The 23,512-nt window shown below is 48.4% G+C and overlaps 3 protein-coding genes, 1 long non-coding RNA gene and 1 other non-coding gene across 7 annotated transcripts; 3 read left to right on the forward strand and 2 right to left on the reverse strand.

Moving 5' to 3' along the window:
- Positions 1-3,258: 3,258 nt before the first annotated feature.
- On the reverse strand, positions 3,259-4,565 carry LOC136472520 (uncharacterized). The gene is made up of 4 exons (XR_010762373.1): positions 4,272-4,565; positions 3,879-4,059; positions 3,708-3,795; positions 3,259-3,536 (listed from the first exon to the last, which is right to left on the reverse strand). It is a non-coding gene; the product is annotated as an uncharacterized lncRNA (long non-coding RNA).
- Positions 4,566-8,399: 3,834 nt separating this feature from the next.
- Positions 8,400-9,547, forward strand: LOC136472521 (probable glutathione S-transferase GSTU6). The gene has a single exon (XM_066470217.1). It carries the CDS (start codon positions 8,481-8,483, stop codon positions 9,195-9,197), a length of 717 nt encoding a protein of 238 aa, XP_066326314.1. The 5' UTR covers positions 8,400-8,480; the 3' UTR covers positions 9,198-9,547.
- Positions 9,548-9,800: 253 nt separating this feature from the next.
- LOC136472522 (uncharacterized) lies at positions 9,801-12,858 on the reverse strand. 3 transcript variants are annotated; one of them, XM_066470219.1, is made up of 5 exons: positions 12,776-12,858; positions 12,399-12,615; positions 11,199-11,477; positions 11,082-11,114; positions 9,801-10,989 (listed from the first exon to the last, which is right to left on the reverse strand). In XM_066470219.1, exon 5 carries the CDS (start codon positions 10,802-10,804, stop codon positions 10,103-10,105), a length of 702 nt encoding a protein of 233 aa, XP_066326316.1. In that variant the 5' UTR covers positions 10,805-10,989; positions 11,082-11,114; positions 11,199-11,477; positions 12,399-12,615; positions 12,776-12,858; the 3' UTR covers positions 9,801-10,102. The 3 variants fall into 3 exon arrangements, with proteins under 3 accessions (XP_066326316.1, XP_066326315.1, XP_066326317.1); XM_066470218.1 differs by having other exon boundaries at positions 11,199-11,489; XM_066470220.1 differs by lacking the exon at positions 11,082-11,114 and having other exon boundaries at positions 11,199-12,615.
- A 1,627-nt stretch (positions 12,859-14,485) lies between these two features.
- LOC136472524 (auxin-induced protein 15A-like) lies at positions 14,486-14,785 on the forward strand. Its single transcript, XM_066470221.1, has one exon. It carries the CDS (start codon positions 14,486-14,488, stop codon positions 14,783-14,785), a length of 300 nt encoding a protein of 99 aa, XP_066326318.1.
- A 728-nt stretch (positions 14,786-15,513) lies between these two features.
- Positions 15,514-15,585, forward strand: TRNAG-UCC (transfer RNA glycine (anticodon UCC)). The gene has a single exon. It is a non-coding gene; the product is annotated as a tRNA-Gly (tRNA).
- The last annotated feature ends 7,927 nt before the right edge of the window (positions 15,586-23,512 follow it).

A 23,512-nucleotide genomic window follows, 5' to 3' on the forward strand; every position in this document is an offset into this window, starting at 1 on the left:
AAAGACAACTCAGAAGACAAGATTCGTTCCATTACAAGCAGCTTCAAAAATAGAAGATTACAAATCTTACAAGACCCAACGAACTCGGTACCACGAAAAGCAAAGTAGCAAAGAGGAACACGGACACGGCTAGGCTCTGGAACGACTACGTGTTCCAAATTGCTACTTGGAAGGATAAACCGCCATCAGCTACACTCTTTTCTTCAAAGGACGGACGCAGTGCATCCAAGGCGGAAACCGGCAGCACGGCAAGGCAACATGGAGCAGAGAAGGCCGGCGGGCATCTGTCTACCCAAGACCGATGTGATGCTAGATATGGTGTTGATCTGCACCGGACAGTCTCAAGACAGGCGACGAGGATCAACCCAGAACTGCTAGATGAAGGAACGAAGCCCACATCACAAGACTTCCTCCAACTACCGCCACGTACATCCTGGCACAATGCTGTCGCGGGATTAGCCTACCTCTAATCCCTATCACAAGACTTCCTCCAACTACGACAAGACGCAAAGGAACTATAAAATATGCCCGGGGGCTGCTCTACTTCACAAACTACCATGTTCATGACCACGAAGGTTTCAACAAAATGTCCAATGGATGAAAACAAGCACTCCGGGACAGTATTTATAGATCAAAGGAGCGGCGCACATGGACTAGGAGTACCAACGAAATAAGCCTAATAAAGGACACAGTGAAAAGACAGGACTCAATAATGGATGACTCAGGCGAGAGGGAATAGTACTCGAAGACGGGCATATTCGGAAGAATATACCAGCACAGTACAACCCATGAACAAAAGGCATTTACACTCAACCACCATCATACAACTATATCTGACAACGGCAGACTATCAAAGAATAAGCCAAGACCTCGCATCCGAGTTCTTCCTGAACAAAACAACAAGGATATACGCTCGGAGGCTGCATGCTGCGAAACTACTCGGATAATGGTTTAATCCAAGACTAAAGGGCTGCTTCGAAAAGATGCCGCAAAACTACTCAGATGATGACATAATCCAACTCTCAGGAACTACTTCAGAACATAAATTTTCAAACAACATAAAGATTCAAGACCCTCCAACTTTTTGTTCCAAATAGCAAGAGGCTCGGGGGCTACACTCAGTGAGTGCACTTTTTCTTTGAAAAAGCGTACGTCACCAAAAGACTTCCTCAACGCAGACCACTTCAAGACATTACGACAAAAAGAACCCGGAACGAGCCATATTCGAGTTCTTTTTGATAAAACTTCAACGAACAAACAGAGCAACTTCAAGACAAGATCCTCCAGCTCCTTGTTCCAAATAGCAAGAGGCTCGGGGGCTACAATCAGACGGATGTACTTTTTCTTCAAAAAAGCACTCACCACTCGAAGGTCCCAAGAAGCGCTACAAGGTTTCACTCCAGAAAGCACTCGGATGACGTTTGTTACTACTCATCAAGACCTGAAGGAGCAAAACGAGACTTTCAGAGCTCAACCATGAAGTGCTCGGGGGCTTGTCGATATGGGACCCACAGGATACCCCACAAAGGAGAGAGAAGATCTAGTCTAACTATGATTCTTCCCTTGTAATCCTAGTAGTAGTACTATTCAGTAATCCTATTAGAAACTCTCATTATAAACCGACTAGGACTCTGACATCCTGACTATATAAAGAAGGGCAGGGCTCCTGGACAAAAAGAACGACAATTGTACAACACAACACTTGACAATCAATCCAACGCAAAGGCTAACGCCGACTGGACGTAGGGCTATTACTCGATCCACGATCGAGGGCCTGAACCAGGATAAATCGACTGTCTCTTGCGTTAACCGTCGAGTTCAGCACACGCCGAAGCCCGAACATACTGCCCCGGAGACCCCCGTGGCAGGCTATCGGTGGTAAAACATCGACACTAACATAATTTGGAAAGCACAGATAAAGAACAAATGCAAGATCTTCGCTTGGATTCTAGTGCAAGACAAAATTCTCACAGCACAAAATCTACAAAAGAGAGGGTGGCCATATCAAGATCACTGCGTGCTTTGCAACGGGCCCTTAGAAACCGGCCTACATCTTTGTTTGTGTTGCCCATTTGCAAAGGCAGTCTGAGACCAAATCCTCTCTTGGGAGAACTTCAGTGTGCTGCAGTCATAGCCTCAGGGGGACCCGTCGAGATCAGAGCATGGTGGGAAGAAGCGGCAAAAAAGTGCCAACCACTGAACGCAGATGGCTCAATGGGGTAGTGATCTATATATTTTAGAATATTTGGAAAGAGAAACAGGAGAATTTTCAACAATACCGCAGAGATGGTGCCACAAAGTGGCCGCAAGAATCAAGGAGGACACAGAGCAAAGGAAGAGGGCTTTCGCTTATGCTTAGCAGTCTCCCCTTTTTCTAACCGTGAGGAAAGTGTTTTCGTGGTGTTTTCCTACACCTGGGGTCCTTAATACCCTTTTTGGAGTGTTTTCCTACACCTGGGGTCCTTAATACCCTTTTTGGAGTGTCTTCCTCCTTGTACATAAACTCTATTTCTCTATCTTAATTGAAAGGTAGAGCTCTTGCCATTGCGTTCAAAAAAAAAAAAAATTACAAGCGCCTCCCGCCCTCCTAGAGTAAGTTACCCTTCCAACAGCTTGGCTTAGCCTTTGTTTTGCTCTCATTGGTTTTCTGGCAACTATTTTCTCGAATATTTTGAAGGATTGGAATTCCCATGTATTTAAGAATGTGAGAGCCATACTCAAAAAGTAAATATTATTACATGCATCAATCAACTATATAGAGAATATTTCACTCAGTTCAGACATTCAGAAGGAAACTGTGTGATAGACATAAGCCTATGTATTTTAATCAATATTGTTAAGAATATGCTGTTCTGAAATCTGACTCTCTTACGTGCTTTAAGTCAGGACCTTGCTTATAAATAAATGTTACTCCCTTTCCTCCGTTACCTGCAAAGAATATTTCTCTTTTTTGAATCGGAGGCAAACCCCATTTCCATTATTACTAACGGAAATACACCATTTTAGAAGACAGTTCAGATAGAAAGAACAGGACCCAAGGCAAACTTACAACTACTAACGCTAGCATACATGTTCCAACTAGATAAACCTGAACCAACAGCAGAGATGCTGAGGAGCCATAACAGAAGAAGTTTGATACCCCAAAACATACTGTCTAAAGGATCCAAATCCCCCCCCCCCTCAAAAAAAAAAAAAAAAAAAAACTGGACCAGACTCTTGTAGTCAAATCTCGAATAGGAGAGCTTCACATCCCTTCTTGTTGCCACCATCGTCATCCTTCAGTAACAATTGACCATCCTGGCTCCTCTTCTTGCCCAGCAGAGAAGCAGCAATCTTCAGCATTGTATTCCCTCCAGCTTCCAGAGCCTCCTTGTCGATTTCCTTGAATAAACCTGCCCAGTAATTCATGAGGGCATATGCATGACATATGATTGATATGGGATTTACTAGAGGTTTCCCCTCAAAACACACTTTGTTTCGAGCTTTCCAAATAGCCCAGCATATTGCCGCAATCCCAACAGTGTGAAACTGTTTTCCTGCAGGCAACCACATGTCACGCCAATTTCAGCACTGGTCAAATGATCTGGGCACATTATTAGCACCAATACATTTTGCAATTATCGCCCACACAGCCTTGGCTGTGCTGCACTGAAAGAATAGATGAGAAAGAGATTCATTGTGATTACAAAAATAGAAGGTTGGATCACCTGGTCACTTCCTCTTCACCATGTTATCTTTTGTTAACACTGCGTTGTTCAGCATAAGCCACAGAAAAATCTTGATTTTAGCTGGTACCTGATGTAAGCCAGAATCATTCACAGTCAAGGCATCATAGGCGCAAAGAATATTTCTTGCTATGTGCAAAGAAATTTCATTACTGTTCAGTTCAATGCTTTGTTGGATCTGATCGTTCGATCTCAGATCACTTCCCTTCGATCTTTTTCTGAATCCAGATTTGCACTCTCGATCACAGATCTCATTGAACTCTCGACGCTTCCTGTCTTCGAAAACATATGTTCCTGCAAGGCTGCAACCCAGGTATGATGGGATGATGCAGCTCTGAAACGATGAGGAATCAAGTGGCCGATCACAAGAGTGCAACTGAACTAGCAATCCCGGAATGAAATGCAGGACCAAATTCCGTTACCCTACCCATTCCCGTCCCGTTCATATGCAACGCTGAACATTATTGGTCTATGTATAGGTGCTGTAGTAGAGACACTGGGAAGCAAATCCAGGGCATAAATTGAAGGGAGAAGAGGTGGGCTCACCGGATCATTGGCATCATCCTCGTATGCGGCGCTTCAGGGCTGCGAGTTCTGCAGGCAGCGCCACCAAGCTTTGGCGGCGGTTGCGCCTGGGGGCGTCCGTCCTGTAGAGTGTAGAGCACCGTCTCATGCTGGCGTCCTCCGACAAACCCGGCGAATAACTGGAGCAACGTGATGCTGGAAACTTTCTCCATCCGGAACAAGGGTGGAGGCCGGCCGCCGGCGGGAGCATCCGTTGTCCGCTGTGCCCTCCGCCGCCGGCGACAACGGGGGAGAGATGGTGGACTCGGTCAACAAAGTTTGCAAATTGACCCCTTATTTGGCTCGTGACTTTCCCAGCGACCCAATTGTTCCTTTTTTTTCCAAAAAAAAACTCCTAAAGGTCCTAATGTAGGCTAACAAGAATTGCTAGCCTCAAAATGAAGTCCTTACCGTAGATACAAAAAATATCAGGCTAATACTTTTCCATTACCGTAGATAGAAAAATATCAAGCTAATATTTTTCCCAACGCACAATTTCTCGGACGACTAACACTTTGGATGCAAACAACATAATAGAGCATTCATGTATCATCGTTAGCGAGTTTGTTAGAGAGCAACGTCCTTGCATCATCGTTGTCAAGTTTGTTAGGTTTAGTTTCATGTTGAAGGTTAGGGAGAACGTCATATAAGGTAAAGTAGCCTTCATCTATGAGATTAATCTTTTGAGTTGAATTAGGCTAGAGACCCTTGATTTATTGTGGGATATGGTAAACCTAGACATGGTGCGGCGTTTGTAAGACCTCGATTTACTTTGGTGGCCCTATGGACACTCTTTAGTTTTACTTTATCTAGTTTTATTAGGACTTAACAATGTAAGGGGTGAAATAGAATTGCATAGATAAAGTTTGTTGCTTTAAATTTTAGAGCCCTAATTCATCATTTCTTGGAGCTTTTCGGTCCTTTCACCCAGGCTTGGTGCCTTGGTGCTTCCGTCGGCCTTCTCCTGTTCTCCAGGCAACCACTTTGACCTAAGTGTGTGATCTTCCTTCGCAACCCGATGCCTTGAACCCCTACTCTGACTCCTTAAGATGAGGCAATTTCAGTTCACCCCCCTTACCAAACAACACCAAATTGTGTTCACTTGTGCAGGAATAGCCTATAATGCACAAGTCTTAATAAAACATAAGTTTTATGGGACCAACTAATCATACCCTATACAGACTTGTACATGTAGTCTTGTATTAGGTCTACTCAAATGTAACTTCAATCTACTGCAATATAAATTGGTGTGAATGCTCTATACGTATATGAGCCCTGGGATTATCACATAAATGCAAAAGCCTTGGAATTTCTAGTTAGAAATTCCTACTCCGTTTCAATGGTCAGAGAAAGAGATCAGGGAGAGATAAGCGTCTCTTTGTTCTTGAGATTTTTACCATCCTAGATTTATGTTAGGCTGGGAGAGGCTTCTAATCAAATGTCTTAATTAAGGTAATCCAAGTATTGATTTTGTGCAAGTTTGTTCCCCTCTTTAAATCCTAAATTGATCTTTTTTTGAGCTATTTTTAGACTTTTTCATGCTGATGTGGTGGATGCTGTGAATCTAGAGGTGTTTTTGAAGCCTAGAAACTTGTCGAAATCATGACTTGAAGTGCAACATACATCTCCTCAAGTTTCTCATCCATAAACCCTCTTCTGTAACTTCTTTCAGGATATTCTTTCTATCTCTTTTGCAAAACATATGTAAAAAACCCACATGATCCAACACTAACGTATATACCCCCCCGATCGGCAGCTCATTAATATCTTATTCGGTTAATCCCCTAACCTCTTTAGGCCACTCTAATCCCCGCCAATCCAAACACTGTTGGGGGAAGGCTCGCCTGGCATAGCTCCTACCCTGGTTCCCAACCCCTGCTAGCCTTTCTAACGACCCTCACGGCGGGCGCTCACCTCTTCGTTGCGAGGGTTTACGCTCGTCTTGTTTTATCCATGTGCGTAGGTGTCGCCGTTGAAGGCTTGCCTCACTGAAGATCCACGATAAGCGAAGCTCCGGCGACAGAGAGTGGACCCCTGTCTGGGACGCGCGAGGGTTTGGTGCCCATCGCGGGAAGGGCCCGCTCCGGTGATTGCGGGCGACAGCCCCGTCCAGGCGATTAGGGCACGGAGTGGTTGGCTAAGGGAAGGGAATTACCACCGTACCCCTGGCTGTTGTATAGCTATTGTCTTCTTAGGTCCGACCCTAGTGTAATTTCACCACGACCCCGAGTGTGGTTTATAAATACCCGGGGCGCTCGTGTAAGAAAGACAGATTTCATCTTTTTCGGACAAATTAATGGACATTTAATCTACATTTTTCCATCACCTTATGCATCTTTACCTTCACCCATCCCTATGCGTTCGCTTGAACTCTCTCCCGTGGGAAACCCTCGGCCTCTCCCCACATGCCCCTCAGCAAGGGTGAGAGGCCAGGAGTGACCCACAGTTGGCGACCAAACAACAAAACCCTTAACCTAACACAAGTATTTATAGGCAACAACACCAGCATCAAAGGCACGCATGCGTCACGTATCCCGAGAAAATAGGAGCCTGGAGACCGCCGCAAATCCCGAGAAAAATGGGAGCACCCTCCGGCAATCACCTGCCACTTCTAACCAAAAACAAGGCCCAAAAACATTAAAGCCTAGCACAGGTCGAGCACGATGGGGGCATCGCTGGACCGGGCCGCAGGCCAGGTACCCTCGCCTACTTCCCTCAAATTTCAGAGCTCTGAGCCATCATGCTAGGCTCGACCCTCGAGGGGCTACTGTTGGGGGAAGGCTTGCCCGGTACATCTCCTACACCGGTTCTCGACCCCTGCTGGCCTTTCTAACGACCCTCACGGTGGGCGCTCACCTCCGCTGCGAGGGTTTATGCTTGTCTTGTTTTATCCATGTGCGCAGGTGTCGCCGTTCAAGGCTTGCCTCAATGAAGATCCATGGCAAGCGAAGCTCCGGCGGCGGAGAGCGGACCACCGTCCGGGACGCGCGAGGGTTTGGCGCCCATCTCGGGAAGGGCCTGCTCCGGTGATTGCGGGCGACAGCCCCGTCCAGGCGATTAGGGCACGGAGTGGTTGGCCAAGGGAAGGGAATTACCACCGTACCCCTGACTGTTGTGTAGCTATTGTCTTCTTAGGTCCGACCTTAGTGTAATTTCACCGCGACCTCGGGTGTGGTCTATAAATACCCGGGGCGCTCGTGTAAGAAAGACAGATTCCATCTTTTCTGGACAAATTAATGGACATTTAATCCGCATTTTTCCATCGCGCTTACGCATCTTTACCTTCGCCCATCCCTACGCGTTCGCTTTAACTCTCTCCTGTGGGAAACCCTCGGGCTCTCCTCGCGTGCCCCTCAGCGAGGGCGAGAGGCCAGAGTGACCCCACACACACCTACCATGCATGCTATTCACATGACGAGGCCTATGCGGCAAATCGGCAATACTGGTCCATTTCAAATTATAAGATGTTTTGTCTTTTCTATATACATAGCTTTTGCTATCCACTTAGATATAAATTATTGTTAGATATATACTAAATCCGTTCCTAATTATAGTTCGTTTGACTTTTTTAATCCTAAGTTGGACCACTTGTCATATTCAAAAATTTGTGCAAAATATTACTTCTTTAATTATGGCTTGCTTTATTAACAAATGTTATTCAAGAATGACTTAAATTGGACTATATTTGCATAATTTTTTTGAACAAGACGAGTGGTCAAATTTAGGATAAAAAAAGTCAAACGAATTATAATTTGGAACGGAGGGAGTAGCAAATAGATTAGAAAAAAAAAACATCTTATAATTGAAAAATGCAGGCACATCTACCGATCTACGGAGCATGAAATGTGCATCAAATGTGATGCCAACTGTCAAGCGGCGATACGTTTTTTAGTGACAGGAAATCACGTTCCCAAAGACGACAAAGAGGTTCCGGTGGTCCGGGATCGCAAGCATCTCCATTCTCCGCAAGAGACAGCATCCATGTGAACCGAAATGTTATCTTGCAGGTTGAAAAAAAATAAATAACCCTTGCAGTTTGACTGCAAGCATGCAGCGCCATAAATGATGCTCTCACAGTCTCACTGTTCTATATAGAAGCCCACCGAAGAAGGCTCAGCGCCATAAATGATGCAAACAGTAGAAGCAGATCTAGAGAGATAGAGAGGAGAAAGCATAAGCTAGCATCCATCAATGGCGGATGCTGGCAACAACGAGCAAGGTCTGAGGCTGCTGGGCCTGCACGTGAGCCCCTTCGCGCTCCGCGCGCGCATGGCGCTGAGCCTGAAGGGCCTGAGCTACGAGTACATCGAGCAGGACCTGTTCCACAAGAGCGAGCTCCTCCTCGCCTCCAACCCAGTGCACAACAAGGTGCCCGTGCTCATCCACAACGGCAAGCCCATCTGCGAGTCCCTCGTCGTCGTGGAGTACGTCGACGAGGTCTGGCCCGGCACCGCCATCCTCCCCGCCGACCCCTACGGCCGCGCCGTCGCGCGTTTCTGGGCCGCCTACATCGACGGCAAGCTGTTTCCGGCGTACGCAGGAGTGATGAAGGCGGCGACGGAGGATGAGAGGACGGAGAAGGTGAGGGAGACGCACGCCGCGGTCCTCAAGCTGGAGAAGGCCTTCGCCGAGATCAGCTCCAGCGGCAACGGTGCGGCGCCCTTCTTCGGCGGCGACTCCGTTGGGTACCTGGACCTCGCGCTCGGGTGCTCCCTGCCCTGGTTCGGGGCCCTGCGTGCCATGTTCGGCGTCGAGGTCATCGACGCCGCTCGGGCTCCGCTGCTGGCGGCGTGGGCCGAGCGGTTTGCGGAAACCGCGGTGGCCATGGAGGTGCTGCCGGAGCCGGACCAGGCTGTGGCGTACGCCAAGAAGATTCAGGCCTACCGGGCTGCTTCTGCTAAAAAGTGATGCTGTCAGAGTACTGAGTCCTGTAATAATAAATTGAAGCAGAAATCTCAAGACGATCAATCTGTACTTCTAATGAAGATTATCACCCTGTTCGCAGTCAGACTTATTCAACCAGCCAACAGTATTTTTCTCTCACAACAAACCAGCACCAGCCAGCTCAAACCAACCCAGAAACCAACCAGCGAACACGCCGTATAACTTTGTCAATTTGTCATTTACCAGCTATCGGCAACAGGATTTCATCATGACAGTTCAGTGTAACAGAACATTTGTTGAGTTGTCAAGGATTCAGCACTCGTTTGTAATTGTTAAGGTACCCGTTTCTTGGAAGATGCACGCTTTGGCTAGCTATTGAGAGCAAGATCCTGCTTGCTGTTTAGGCACATCTCATGTGAAGCAGAGTATCATGACCACCTCATTTTCTCACATACTGTCATTGAGACAATGAGCACTAAGGATTTGTACTCCTATTAACAGTCCAATCATGGTGAACAAAGAAATTTCTTCACAGAGAAAGAAGAATGGTGAAATAGACAACAGGAAATGGACCCAAAAAAAAAATTGCTTCTCAGTCAAATGAATTTCTGTACAATTTCTGTCACATGCATACAACAAAATTTGTTTGTATGATCAACAAGTCCTCTAAAAGGTGGACGCTAATCGCCGGGTAGAGTTGGTGTAGGACCTAGCTGTCTACAAACTAAGAGCATTTAGAAGTGTGAAATAGACAACAGGAAATGGACCAAAAACCATTGCTTCTCAGTCAAATGATTTTTTTTTTATCCGAGTCAAATGAATTTCTGTACACTTTCTGTCACATATATACAACAAAATTTGTTTGGATGATCAGCACATCCTCTAAAAGGCGGACGCTAATCGCATGGTAGAGTTGGTGTAGGACCTATCTACAAGCTAAGAGCATTTAGAAGTGAAACTCTGCTCTGGATCAACCTCCTGAACAAAGTCTCAACTCCGCTCTCAAGGTCCACAATGTCCAACTCCAACATCTGCAATTGCTCCTCCTCGCACACAACTCTCTTCTTCTGGAAAGCCTTGGATACAAGAGACCATTTGCCAGGACTTGGCATTGCAACTTGCTTCGACAAGAGTTGCAGTGTTGATTCGAGAATTGTGGCAGCTATCTCTCTTGCTTCAGACAACAGCTTGACCACCCTGCTTCCTTCAATGCTAGAGGCAGCCTTCCTGTTGATTTTTTTGCACTGCTTCTGCGCCTTCTTGGCGGAGCGAGCATAAGACTGAACCCTGGCCTGAACAGCCGCTTGATCTCCTCTTTTGAGAGCCAATTGAATCTCCAGGATGATGGTCTTGAGCTCTGCGAAGCTCTCTTGCATGGCATTGCAGAGGTCGAGCAGGACGAGAGAGCTCTCGAGCTCCTCCACCACCTTCCTCTGACTGCTGGGAAAGCATGTGAGCTCATCGATGCAGCTGTATATGCTTCCAAGCTTTGTCAGACTCTCTCTCATGGTTTGGACAGTCGCAGAAGGCGAAGAGACAGTCGCCTTCAGGCTCTGCAGTTGTTCCTCGATACTGGTTTCGCTGGAGTGAGGGCTCGAAGGCACACTTGCAGATCTCAGATGGTAGGCCATGGTTGCAATGGAAGCTTTGAAGCTTCTCTTCGCTGGGAATAGAAGAGAAGGCAAGCTGCTGCTTCTGTTGCTGTAATGGTTTCTTTCTACCCTTGAGTTTCCTCTTTATATAACGAGAGCTGGTGAAGTAGTTGAACATGAACCAGCAGACATCAAGAATCATTCATGTGTAACCAAGCGGTGACCTGCAACAGAAGACACACAACCCAAGAAGCATCCTAGTTAGTTGAGCTTGATTACAAGGCTATCATGTCTGCATTTTTGGCAGCAAACTCACCTGCACGGGTGAAGAACGCCAAGATCAGAATCACTGCATAAGATCCAGAACATGATACGGATTAATTAAGATGCAAGTTGCTGGTGGATGAGTGAGCAGCAAGTTGACTTCGCTCACCTCCAGCAGTCCAGCTCCAGGCTTCCAAGCAAGCCGCGTGTTATCATCTGATTCTAAACTGATCACATAATTACACCATGGCTTAATGATAGAATCTGTGCCATGCCTCGACTCTATTGCTTGCTCGCAGGTGTGGCCTCCCCAATGTTTCTCCTGTGCATTAGGAGCAGGCATGCGGCTCCTGAATAATCAGCTTATCGTGCTGTCATGTTCTGATTGCCAGAAGCAAAGAATCCGCTTAAGCGTGTAACATGTACAAGGTTTCCGCCATCTCCAAACCTTCAAAACATTCTGAGAAAAATATAAGTTCTTTTTAAGTGAACAAGAGAGAAACAACGACAGAGAAGAGAGGTTGTTAATTGTGTTGTATAAGTACAGCCCACTTGTTGGTTTGTTGCCCCTTAACTTTATGAAGAGACTTACATTTTTAATGTCTCAGGGTCAGTCACCTCTAAACTCCCTTTATCTACACGGGTACACTGGGGTCTAGTTATGTGTGCAATTTGCAAGTACTCAGCCTTTTCATTATAGTAGAAAGGTGGGGAAAAAAACAGTTACAAGAGGAGGCTATGTAAAGGCCAGGCCAAAGGAAACTTAAATTACAACAAGGTTACAGGTTATTGTAACCCCTTTGACAATAGGATGCATTGTTAAAACTTCGTAAAATCACGCTCTTGTCAAAGCATGGCACCATCATCCTGTACCAGCAGCACTAGTTGATCCACCGTCATTGCCTGGGATTTTAGCTATGGTACTTCTTTTCCACCATGATGTTTTGCTTTCAGTGGGTTTCTGGTCACTATTTCTCGAGCATTTTGAAACTGATTGGAAATCCCATTATTTAAGACAGTGAGACCCACTCTAAAAGGTAAACACTACCTTAAGTTGCTTTTGATTTCCTAATGTATCAAGAACTATGAACAATATTTATTGAAAATTTACCTTCAGTTCAGACTTCAGACACAAAAGGAAATTTTATGACAGACACACAGAATGGCAAGTCAGACAACTACCAAATGTTGGATTAAACCCTTTGAATGCCCACGAGCCCGTGTATTTCAATCAATATTGCTAAGAATCAGCTGTTCTGAACCCCTTATGAGTTTTATGTCAGGAGTCAGGACCTAGGTTATAAATAAATTTTACTCCTTTCCTCCTTTATGTGCAAAAACAATATTTCTTGTTATCATTATGTGCAACCTCTGTTCACTTCAATGCTCTGTTGAATCCCAATTCACTCCACTTCTCTTTTTATTTTTCTGAATCCCGAAAATCTCATCGAACTGTCGACGACACTGGCACGCTGCATCCCAGGTAGCAGGTATGATGAGACGATGCAGCTCTTAAACGATGATGAAGAATCAAGTGGCTGGCCATAGAAGATCAACTGATCTGTGGGCTCTTGAACGCCGTGTGACTGCGATGAGAATTAGCACGCCGGTAGTTAAATGCTGAACAGCGTGGCTGATTTTTTTTTTTGTGTGTGGAAAGATAACAGTATAGCTGCTGTGCTAGACAGTGGGAAGCAAATCCAGGGCATCGATGCAATGAGGATTGAGGCCGAGGTGGGCTCTCACCGGATCGGCGGCATCGTCGTCTTATGCGGTGGCTGAGCTGCGACTGCGAGTCCGCCTCCCCCACCCCGCGCACCCCCCCCCCCCCCAAACGAGCTCCACAGGCACCGAGCTTTGGTACGGTGGCAGTTGCGCCTTGGGGTTGGGGGCGTCCGTCCTGTACACCCTCGGCTCCCGCTGGCGGTGCTCCGAAAGCCCCGGTGCAGGTGGAGCGACGTGATGCTGGAAACTTTTTTTTTTTTGTCTGGAACAAGGGCCGCACCACGGCGTAGGCGGAGGCTCCCGCTGTCCGCCGTTCCGCCCTCCGCCGTCGGCGCCAGTCGGGACTCGGGGTTGGGGGAAGAGGTCGTGGGTCGGTCAACAAATTTTGCAAATTGACCCTTATTTGGATCGCGACCTTTTTCAAAAAAAAAAACTCCTATAATTTCTAAGTAGTGTGCAATTATGCAGAAAAACCCTATTTTGTAACTCGATCCAGTTAATAATGTTTTTAAAAACATATTAATCAAGATGCAGTTATTTGCACAGAAGCTCGAAATATTTGCAATCATTGTGCGTGGGCTAAAAGAATTGCTGCTCGTGGTCGAATCGGTTACGAACTTCTTTTTCTTTATAAAAGAAGGAGTTTATTGCTTTACAAATTTATGTGGGCTTGCCAAACTGCCAAAGGCCACAAGGCTCCGAGACGGCGGCCCTGGACCTGATCTCGCCGCCGCCGGTTTTCCGGAGTCAGCCCGGCATGGACGCACAGTGCTGCTTGCTCAACAACTTTGGAGCTCCATGCCCCCATGTGCCCTGCTTTTCCTCTGCTCCTTGAATGGCCATCCAGCCATGCTGCACATGCCACTGTTCTTGCAGAGATATAAACAATCCGGACAGTTTGCACTCGGCCTTCAATCTCCCTGCCGATGAGATCGTCTTTTGTAACATTGATATTTGATAGGCTTTTCTCACATGTGTGTAGCAAGCAGCCAAGCACGCATGGCATGGATCTCTGCAATCGTTCAGGCAGAGGCATTCCAGTCGTAACCTCTGAAGCCGTTTTATTTCAAGCGCCGCTTGATGGCAGTGGCAGGACTGGACCAGCCGGCCGGCACGGCGGCACCTGATCGATCTTGTCTTGTTCTTGCCTGCCGTGGCCGGCCTCCTCTCGGCTGTGGCCAGTGGCCAGCCAGTCGTCACCTTGCCAAGTACAATGCACTCGGACCACTCGTGCTGTTGCATGCCACGCGACACGCTGGCCCATATCTCTCTGGTCTCGACTAGATTCTACTACGACTTGAATCGATCTGTCTCTACTCTGTTCTGAATGAATGGATAAAGCCCGGTAGATGGCTAAGCATGCATCATGCATTGACACAGTCCAGCATGTGACATGTCCAGCTTATACTTATTTCCCTTTTTTTTTGGAGAGACACTGAATCCCTAAGGCCTTGTTTAGATACGCATGTATTCGTCTCAATCCATATGTGTTGAAGTGAATTAAAGTGGAATTAAACTAAATTCCATTTCATTCCACTTCCACACATGTAGATTGAGGTAGATACACATGCATCCAAACGAGACCTAAATGTCTCACCTATAAGTACATGTATGTGCCTATGTCTCCACTCACCACTCTTAAAAGTTCACTAGCTCCTGTCAAGTAGAAAGCCAACACCACAGCAGCAGCTCCTCAGAGAGAAAGAGACAGATAGAGAGACTGAGAGATCAATGGCACGGAAGCTGGGACACATGCTGACGAGGCTGCACCTGGCAAGGAGCCGATCGCCGTCGTCGTCGTCGGTGCCGGACGTGCCACGGGGCCACCTGGTGGTGTACGTGGGCGAGAGCAGGAAGCGGCTGGTGATCCCGACGGCGTGCCTGAGCCACCCGGCGTTCGTGACGCTGCTGAAGAGGGTGGAGGACGAACTCGGCTTCGACCACCGCTGCGGTGGCCTCACCATCCCCTGCGCCTCCGAGCGCGACTTCGCTCACATCGTCGGCGCCACCGTGGACGAGCACCACCGCTGACGACGACGACTTTGATCGATCGATCGTCGGCTTCCAGGACAGTGGTTTTGGTTTTCCTTTTTTGTTGAGGATTGTTGGTCCAACTTGGGATGAAGCTAAGTAGCAGTGATGTCAAGCTTTGGATTTGCATGCTTGGACCCTGTAAAGATGATGAATTTATGATGTTCCCTCTCAGAGCTTCTAGTGCTATTCGAAACCTGAGTAGTTCTTGAAGGAAGAATAAAATGAACAACAACAAACTGACAATGCGCTATAACGGCTTTGTGCTTGGCAATTTGTCTTTTACAGTTTTACTATATGAATATTTACACGAATATATAGCCAGGAATACGGAGTACATAACATTTTAACGTGATTTTAATAGCAAATCTAATGATACACTTTTTCTCACCGTGTACTTAGGTAGGTAGGTAGGTAAATATTTAAGCAGGTATAGTTAGTCAAAGCTTTGTACAAGGAAAATGTCATACTAGTTATCAAGTATTCCGCAGAGGTTAGCATCCTTGTCTGATTTTTTTTTTAAAAAAGTTGAGATGAGAACAAAGCTGATGCCAGAGATGAGTGCTAACTGCTAACATATGTTCGCAAACACAAATGCAACAAAAAAAACATTAAAAAAGGCAGGGAATAAATGAGCTGGAACTAGAAACGCAATCTGAAACACAGGAGCACAAAACACACATATGCACAACACACTTCTATGATTTATTAAGAAAATCAACATCCAAGCGTTTGTAGTCCAACGGTTAGGATAATTGCCTTCCAAGCAATAGACCCGGGTTCGACTCCCGGCAGACGCATCTGTTTTTCCCTTTTTGTTTTCCATCTCCTTTTCATCAGCACGTGCTGCTCAGTTTCTTTCTTACCCCTTTTGCTCTTTTTCTTTAATTTTTTTTATTTTACAGTTTGCTCTTTTAATTTTTATTTCTGTTATACTGAAAGCCATATATGGCCAGATGCTCCATAATCCGAGTAACCCACAAAATGAAGAACAGAGCAATTTGACACTCCCAGCACCTGCATTTTTATTCTTGCCGGTCAAGTAAATTAATCTAATGATACTTATTTTGATCAAAACTCAAATTATTTGGCTTCTCGGAGAATGATAATCGTACTCCTTTTAGGACGGAGGGAGTAGATCCCGCAGCATGTGTAGCTATTTACACGTCTACTAATCAAAATTTATCTTAAAACAAATACTAACGCAGGAAGAGTTTACCAAGAACGTGTAGTAGAGTTTACCAGCGTGGGAGAGTAGTTTTTTTTACCATTACAGAGCTTCCATTAATCAAATATCAGGAGTACAATCGGCGGCCGCTAATCCCGACAACCAATCCGGGATATAGTTGAGCCAGAAAAAAGAGCGCTCGGTGGCTGACACCGTACATGCACAGCAATGAGCCACCGAGTTGGCTTCCCTACGCACCCACGCAACACGAAAGTCGACAAAACTCCTGCCTAGCTCTATAATATCGAAACAAATGCCCCCGATAGCCGATCTCATGCCATCATCACCATCTAGCAGCGTCTTCAGGCCACTGCAGTCAACCTCAAGGACAGCTTTGTCATAGCCATTTTCCACCGGAAGCTCAAGCCCTTCCATGGCCGCCACAGCCTCTGCCGTCAGGGCATCCGGCACATCATCAAGCCACCGTGCAGCTGCAGCCTTCACCAAGCCGGTATGATCACGTATTACCACACCGCACCGTCCCGAACAACCGTAGTGTCAAAGTCTGCATCAGTGTTCACCTTGACCCACCCCTCCTCTAGGCATCTCCACTTCTCCGACCTCCTGGGCAGCCTTGGTTCCTTTGACACCTTCAGCGATGCAAGCTCCTCTAGCAGTGTTGAAACGAAACGCACCGTTGCCCATGTACTTGGGTGAAAATTTGGAATTGTCACCCCCTCAACCTTTTTTACTTCTGCCCAGAATCTTCTAGCCATCAGGCACTGGATTGCTACATGATACAAGGTGTCGGGTTCATAACCCCGGGGTCTCCAATGGACACGATTCCCTGCAAAACCCGGCCCAGCAGGCGGCGCAGCGACAGCACGAGCCTGGGTCGGCCCAGATACATAATGACAGGCCGAGACAACGATTCGGTCCTCGACTGGAAGGCTTGGCCAAGGTGGGACCGCAGTCCGACTCCGACCCCCTTCTACGACTGAGGATACGCCAGACCTCTGCTCGTTGCTCTTTCTCGACCAACACGGTCGGAGCCGACTAGGAACGACTGACCAGGGACGCCCGCTCGGTGTGGGTCAGAGGAGCAGGCGGAGCAGATAAGGTAAGACGCTCAAGTCAACCACAATACCGAGGATTATACCCTGCCATGCCCTGCGCACCTATAGGACGGTGCCATCAGGGCATGTCAGACGAACACGGTAGAGCCTGCTAGACGCGTCAGAGTATAAACAGTATTGTGGGCGTCGTCATTTGCCGTACCAGGCGAACATGGTAGAGCCTGCCAAATGTGTCTGAACATAAGCGGTATTATGGGCGCCGATGGCCATCTCGTACCCGATGGTGTGGGCAACAAGACTAGGCAGCACACGTATACACTATGTCTCTTTTTCTCTGACTTGTAAGACCATCCCATTCAACTATAAAAGAGGATGAGCTCTCTCCTAACCCCCCCCCCAAGACTAGTCGACTCGAGAGCTCAATAGCTCTAGGACTCGACAGCTACATAGTCTACATGCTCTCAACAGTTGATAAGCTCGGACACACAGAGCATATGTTCTAATACTTAGCGCACGTTTGAGCATCCGTCACTCTCTTCCACTCGGTTCAGAGTCCGACCGGGCCTCTAACACCCCCCTTCTCATTCCTTACACGTTTGTAACCCCACAACAAACTTCGAGTACCTAGGCTCAGGAATAAAGTCACCGACCGACCTCAACTGGACGTAGGGCATGTTGCCTGAATCAGTATAAATCATGTGTCATTGAGTGCTAGGCCACATCCGATCACAACGCACGGTAAAACTACAAATATTTACTTGTTGGTCACTTTTTGCACCAACAGTTGGCGCCGTCCGTGGGGACGACGCCGTGCGTTCACGCCTTTGGTCATCGGATGGCCCACCTTTTCACCATCTTCAGCATGGCGGGCTCGAGCGATATGATTCGCTTCGGCTCGCTGGAGTTTTCCACGCTCCCACTTGCTGAGATGTGGGCTCTTCCCGTCTTCGTGCCACTCCAGACATTCCTCTTTGGGAGTCTGAACTTTGTCGCCGACCAGCTCGGTGTACTTCGCCTCCACGAAGAGGCGCTTGTCTCGGTGCCCACCGGAGGAGGAGCGCCCTCCACCGACTACAACGGGCCACTTGACGACCTCAATGCCGAGACACCCGCGCTTCGCCTCGAGCCCATGCTGGGCTCAAACCCCACGATGAGTGATGTACATATTGTTCTTTACTCACTATTTAACACCTTCTGCCGCCCCTCCGGAGGGACCCTGTTGTCCCCACCACGACCGTTGTGCGACCAACCTGACCAACATAACTATGCCTTTCGGTCTGAAGAACGTTGGTGTCACCTATCAACGGTGCATGTAGCGATGCTTCGCCGACCAAATCGACCCACCCGACCAACCTGACCAAGTCGAGCGGCCGAAACCAACAATCGCCGTCTATGTAGATGACATAGTGGTGAAAATGGCTCAAGCTAGCGACCAGATCGCAAACTTGGCCGCAACATTCACGAACATCCGAATTTTCAACATCAAATTGAATCCCGAAAAATGTGTTTTTGGGGTTTCGAAGGGGAAGCTGCTCGGATACATCGTGTCTGAGCACGGCATCGAAGCCAACCCCTAAAAAATCATGGCCATCTCCAACATGGGCCTGATACGCAACGTCAAGGGTGTACAGAGGCTCACCGGCTGTTTGGCCGCCCTGAGCTAGTTCATCTCCCGACTAGGCGAACGAGGGATGCCTCTCTACAAACTTCTCAAGAAGACAGACGCATTCATCTAGAAAAAGGAGGCACAACAGGCTTTGGAAAGCCTCAAAGCATCGCTAATGTTGACACCAATCATCATCGCTCCCGAACGGGGAGAATCCCTCCTCCTCTATGTCGTGGCAAGCGACCACATTGTGAGCGCCGCCCTCGTCGTCGAGAGGGAGGAGCCGGGACACCCCCTGAAGGTCCAACAACCGATGTACTTTGTCAGTGAGGTATTCATTGACGCCAAAGTTCGCTACCCCTAGGTTCAGAAGCTTCTGTACGTCATGCTGATGGCGACCCGAAAGCTCCTGCACTACTTCACCGACCACGAGGTCATGGCTGTCACCTCGTACCCACTCGGAGAGGTCATCTGTAACCGCACCGCCGCCGGCCGAATCTCCAAGTGGGCTCTCGAGCTCATGGGCCACTACATTAGGTATGTCCCCTGTACCGCTATTAAGTCTCAGGCTCTTGCCGACTTCATCATCGAATGGACAGAAGTCCAGCTCCCGACCCCGGATGTCACCCACGAGTACTGGATGATGTACTTCAATGGGTTGGTCATGGCGCCTAGCTCGGGGGCTAGAGTGGTTCTCATCTCCCCGAATGGGAGTAGGCTCCGCTACGCGATCCGTCTCCATTTTTCAGCCCCGAACAATGCCATGGAGTATGAGGCCCTCATCAATGGACTGCGCATCGCCGTCGAGCTCGGCGCCACGCTGCTGTATGTCCGCGGTGACTCAGAGTTGGTCATCAACCAAGTCATGTAGGAGTCCTCCTGCAAGAGCCCTCTCATGGCGGCGTATTGCTAGGAGGTGCGTAAGCTCGAGGACAAGTTCCAAGGGATCGAACTGCATCATGTCCCTCAAAAAGACAACGATGCTGCCGATTTCCTCGCAAAATTGGTAGCCAGACGGGAACCGCCCGCCGATGGGGTCTTTGTAAACGACCTCCACGAGCCGTCTGCCCGCATCCGAGAGGATCCGACCAGACGCGCTCCAACACCAATCTGGCACTCGGGGGCTCTAACCCCTCGATGTGCCCCGACCTCGACCTAGTGCTCGGGGGCTCCAACCTTGGTGCCTCCATGGCAATGTTGCCCGGTGAGATCACCGTGATGACACTCGATCTGGTCGACTGGAGAGCACCACTACTCACCTACCTCCTCGAGGAGGTTCTCCCACCAGAAAGGACTGAAGCACGACGAATCGCTCGACACGCCAAGACGTTCATCACCATTAGTAACGAATTTTACAAGCGAAGTCCGTCCGGAGTGCTCATGAAGTGCATCCCGACCGACCAGGGAAAACAACTTCTCCTTGAAGTCCATGCCGGAATCTATGGATATCACGCGGCCCCAAGGTCGCTGGTTAGGAAAGCCTTTCGCTAAGGTTTTTACTGGCCCACTGCACTGCGAGATGCAGAGGAGGTGGTCTGCAGGTGTAAAGGATGCCAATTCTATGCTCGATAGACTCATCTGCCAGTGCAGTAACTTTAGACCATCCCCATCACCTGGCCATTCGTGGTCTGGGGCCTCGACATGGTCGGACCCTCTAAAAGGCCCTAGGTGGCTTCACTCACCTACTCGTGGTGGTGGACAAGTTCACCAAGTGGATAAAGGCGAAGCCCATCACCAATATCTGCTCAGAAGAGGCGGTCAAGTTCTTCCTCGACATCATTGTAGTACACGTGGACGCCTAAGAGGGGGGGGTGAATTAGGCAACTTAAAATTCTAACTCCAAACTATGGCCTCTCCTTCTTACTCTAGCAAAACCTATGCAAATGATAAACTATCTAAATGTGCAACTAAGATTTTGCTAGTGTGTTGCTATCTCTACCGCAAAAGGAATAAAATGAACAAAGTAAATGTGGAAGCTTAACTAGCAAGGTAGAGATATGCAAACTCCCGTCGATGACTTCGGTATTTTTACCGAGGTATCGAGAAGCGCGCAAGCTTTCCCCTAGTCCTCGTTGGAGCCCCTCGCAAGGAATCCCTCGCAAGGGCCAAGCTCCTGGTCGGGTAACTCCGTGGATAGCCTCGGGCCTTCCCCACGCGCAAGTGGGTCTCCGACGTGCCTTCCGGCAAGCCTCTCCCGGATGCTCCCCGCCGTCTTCACTATCAAGCTTTCGGCCGAAACGCCGTGGGCCTTGTTCCCTTCGGTACACGGTGGCGGCCGCACCACAAACGTTGTTGGTGCGATCTCGCAAGACTTCAAGCCCCTCTGATGTACAACTCTTGTGCTCGCAAGCACGGGGTGGCAAGAGGTATGCAAACCTCACTAAACACTAGGCATACACCTAGAGCAAGCGCATAAGCGGTGGTCTAATCAACCTAAGCACTTCGCAAAGCACCTACGCTAATCACCTGATGAAACACTAAGCATTTAGCAAGTGGAGATCACTAAAATGGTGTATCAACACCCTTGGTATGTTTCCTCAGCTCCACACCACTTAAATGGCTGGTTGGGGGTTGTATTTATAAGCCCCACTGAGAAAGTAGCCGTTGGGGACGAAATCCCGCTTTTCTGCTACTGACCGGACGCTGAAATCGTCCTGACCGGACGCGTCCGGTCGTCCCGACCGTTGCAGCCGCGAACTACCGATCAGACGCTGCCAGCGTCCGATCGCCTACCACCGGACGCGTCCGGTCGCAGTTTCACGCGCCTGGAACCTCTCTGTACTCGATCGGACGTAGATGCCCTACGTCCGGTCGGTTGCCGCCAGCGTCCGGTCCTCGTGTCCGGTCGCCTGTCTGCCGAGTCTCCACCCAGCGTTCGGTCGCATCGTCCGATCGCTTGTCCAGCGTCCGGTCACCACAGTGAGCTCGTTTCTTCGTGATCTTGCATACGGCTTGGTTCCAATCTTCATGCTTGGAGTTTGCTTGATATCTTGGGTCTTCACTTGTGCTTCTAAAGTCTTGCTTGAGGTGTTGATCATCGGATCATCACATCGCCTTCGTCCAAGTCACATCTTGCACCCTATTGGACTACAAAACAAACACTTGCAAATTCATTAGTCCAATTTGGTTGTGTTGGTCATTAAACACCAAAATCCAAAGTAAAAGGGCCAAGGGTCCATTTTCCTTACAATCATCTATCGGTTTGGTGTCCCTAACTGTATCATCACCGACCACGGAACAAACTTCACCGAAAAGAAATTCCTGGACTTCTGTGATGGATACGGCATCAGGATCGATTGGGTCTCGGTCGGGCACCCACGTACTAACGGTCAGGTCGAGCGGGCCAATGGCATGGTCCTCCAAGGACTCAAGCCCCGCATCTTCGATCGACTCAAAAAGTATGCCGGGCGATGGGTTACAGAGATCCCAGCAATCCTCTAGAGCCTAAGAACGACCTCAAACAGGTCCACAAGGTTCACCCCTTTCTTCCTCGCATACGGAGCCGAAGCAGTGTTACCCTCCGACCTTGATCACGGCACCCCAAGAGTAAAGGCCTTCGATCGAGACCGAGCCACGGAGGCTCTGCAGGATGCGGTCGACCTACTCAAGGAGGCTCGTGAGAGGACCGTCATCCGCTCCGCTCATTACCAGCAAACTCTCCGTAGGTACCATAAAAGAAAAATCAGGGGGAAGGATCCTCGAGGTCGGTGATCTCATACTCCGGAGGACCCAGTCAACCAAGGAGAAACATAAGCTCTCTCCACCTTGGGAAGGACCATACACAGTGACTGAGGTGATCCGACCGGGTGTCTATTGACTGAAGGACGACAATGGCAACATTCTCACCAACACATAGAACATCGAACAGTTACGTCGTTTCTTTCCCTAAAGCTCGGTCTTACCATTTATTTCCATTCAATGCTTGCTCCAACAGTGCCCTAGCCCGAGCACTCTCAGCCTGGGTCGCTCGGGGGCTCCACGGAGGTGCAATGCCACCCCTTTTTTACTATCATATAGTAACACTTTTCACCCAAACAAAAGGGTGTCACCCAAACGAAAGGGCATTTCGTTCCTTTGATTACCCTACATAGCTTGTGCTTTGAGCCTCCCGACCCATCACACCCTACCACGACCTTCGGTTATGAGCAGCTAAGCCTCGCGGGCCACGCCCGAGTTCTAAAGGTTGCAGCCTATGGGTCAACGGGCATGTGCGAAAAAGAAAGGACAAAAACAAAGCTAGCAAGGATAAAAACAAGGGCGGACGGGACAAGCTTCCCCTCACAAGTGATTTCATCACAAAAATGAACTTAAAATATTCACGAATGTAAAACTGTTCACATAGCCCCCCCCCCCATGAATTCATCTTTTACATAAACTGACTATTTCTACTCTAACTCTATTATGGCCCACCGATGGAATCTCCATCGAGGAGAGGCCAACGGGTCACCCGAGTTGATCGAACGGCTCGGACGACTGCCGAGGGACATGTAAGGAGTAGTGGGATGCCCCATGCGGGTTATGCCAATCCCGTCATGAACGACGGACACGGATCACACTCGAACATATCCGATAGGAGCTCCCCGGACCCATCACTTGAGCCATCGAGGTAACTTTACCAACCCCCGTTCTACTTTCCCAGTGCATGAGCATTCATTCATCTATTCTCATGCATGCATTCATACATTCAGTCATATATTCATCCATACATTCATCCCATACATCCAAGCATTGCATATGCAATTGTTGCATCACAACGCTTCGTGTCGCGTCACGAAGCGATAGTCGTCTCATTCGATATGAGCGACGACCGACCGGGGTTCGAAGGCCAGCCCACAAAGGGCTCGAGGTCGCCTCGTGTCAAACAGAGCCGGGGGAGA

Source organism: Miscanthus floridulus, chromosome 8, assembly GCF_019320115.1.
Source record: "Miscanthus floridulus cultivar M001 chromosome 8, ASM1932011v1, whole genome shotgun sequence".
Classification (NCBI taxonomy): Eukaryota; Viridiplantae; Streptophyta; class Magnoliopsida; order Poales; family Poaceae; genus Miscanthus; species Miscanthus floridulus.

Excerpts from the sequence above, each read along its gene's own strand:
- LOC136472521 (XM_066470217.1), top strand. The coding sequence starts at position 8,481 with ATGGCGGATGCTGGCAACAACGAGCAAGGTCTGAGGCTGCTGGGCCTG.
- LOC136472522 (XM_066470219.1), bottom strand. The coding sequence starts at position 10,804 with ATGGCCTACCATCTGAGATCTGCAAGTGTGCCTTCGAGCCCTCACTCC.
- LOC136472524 (XM_066470221.1), top strand. The coding sequence starts at position 14,486 with ATGGCACGGAAGCTGGGACACATGCTGACGAGGCTGCACCTGGCAAGG.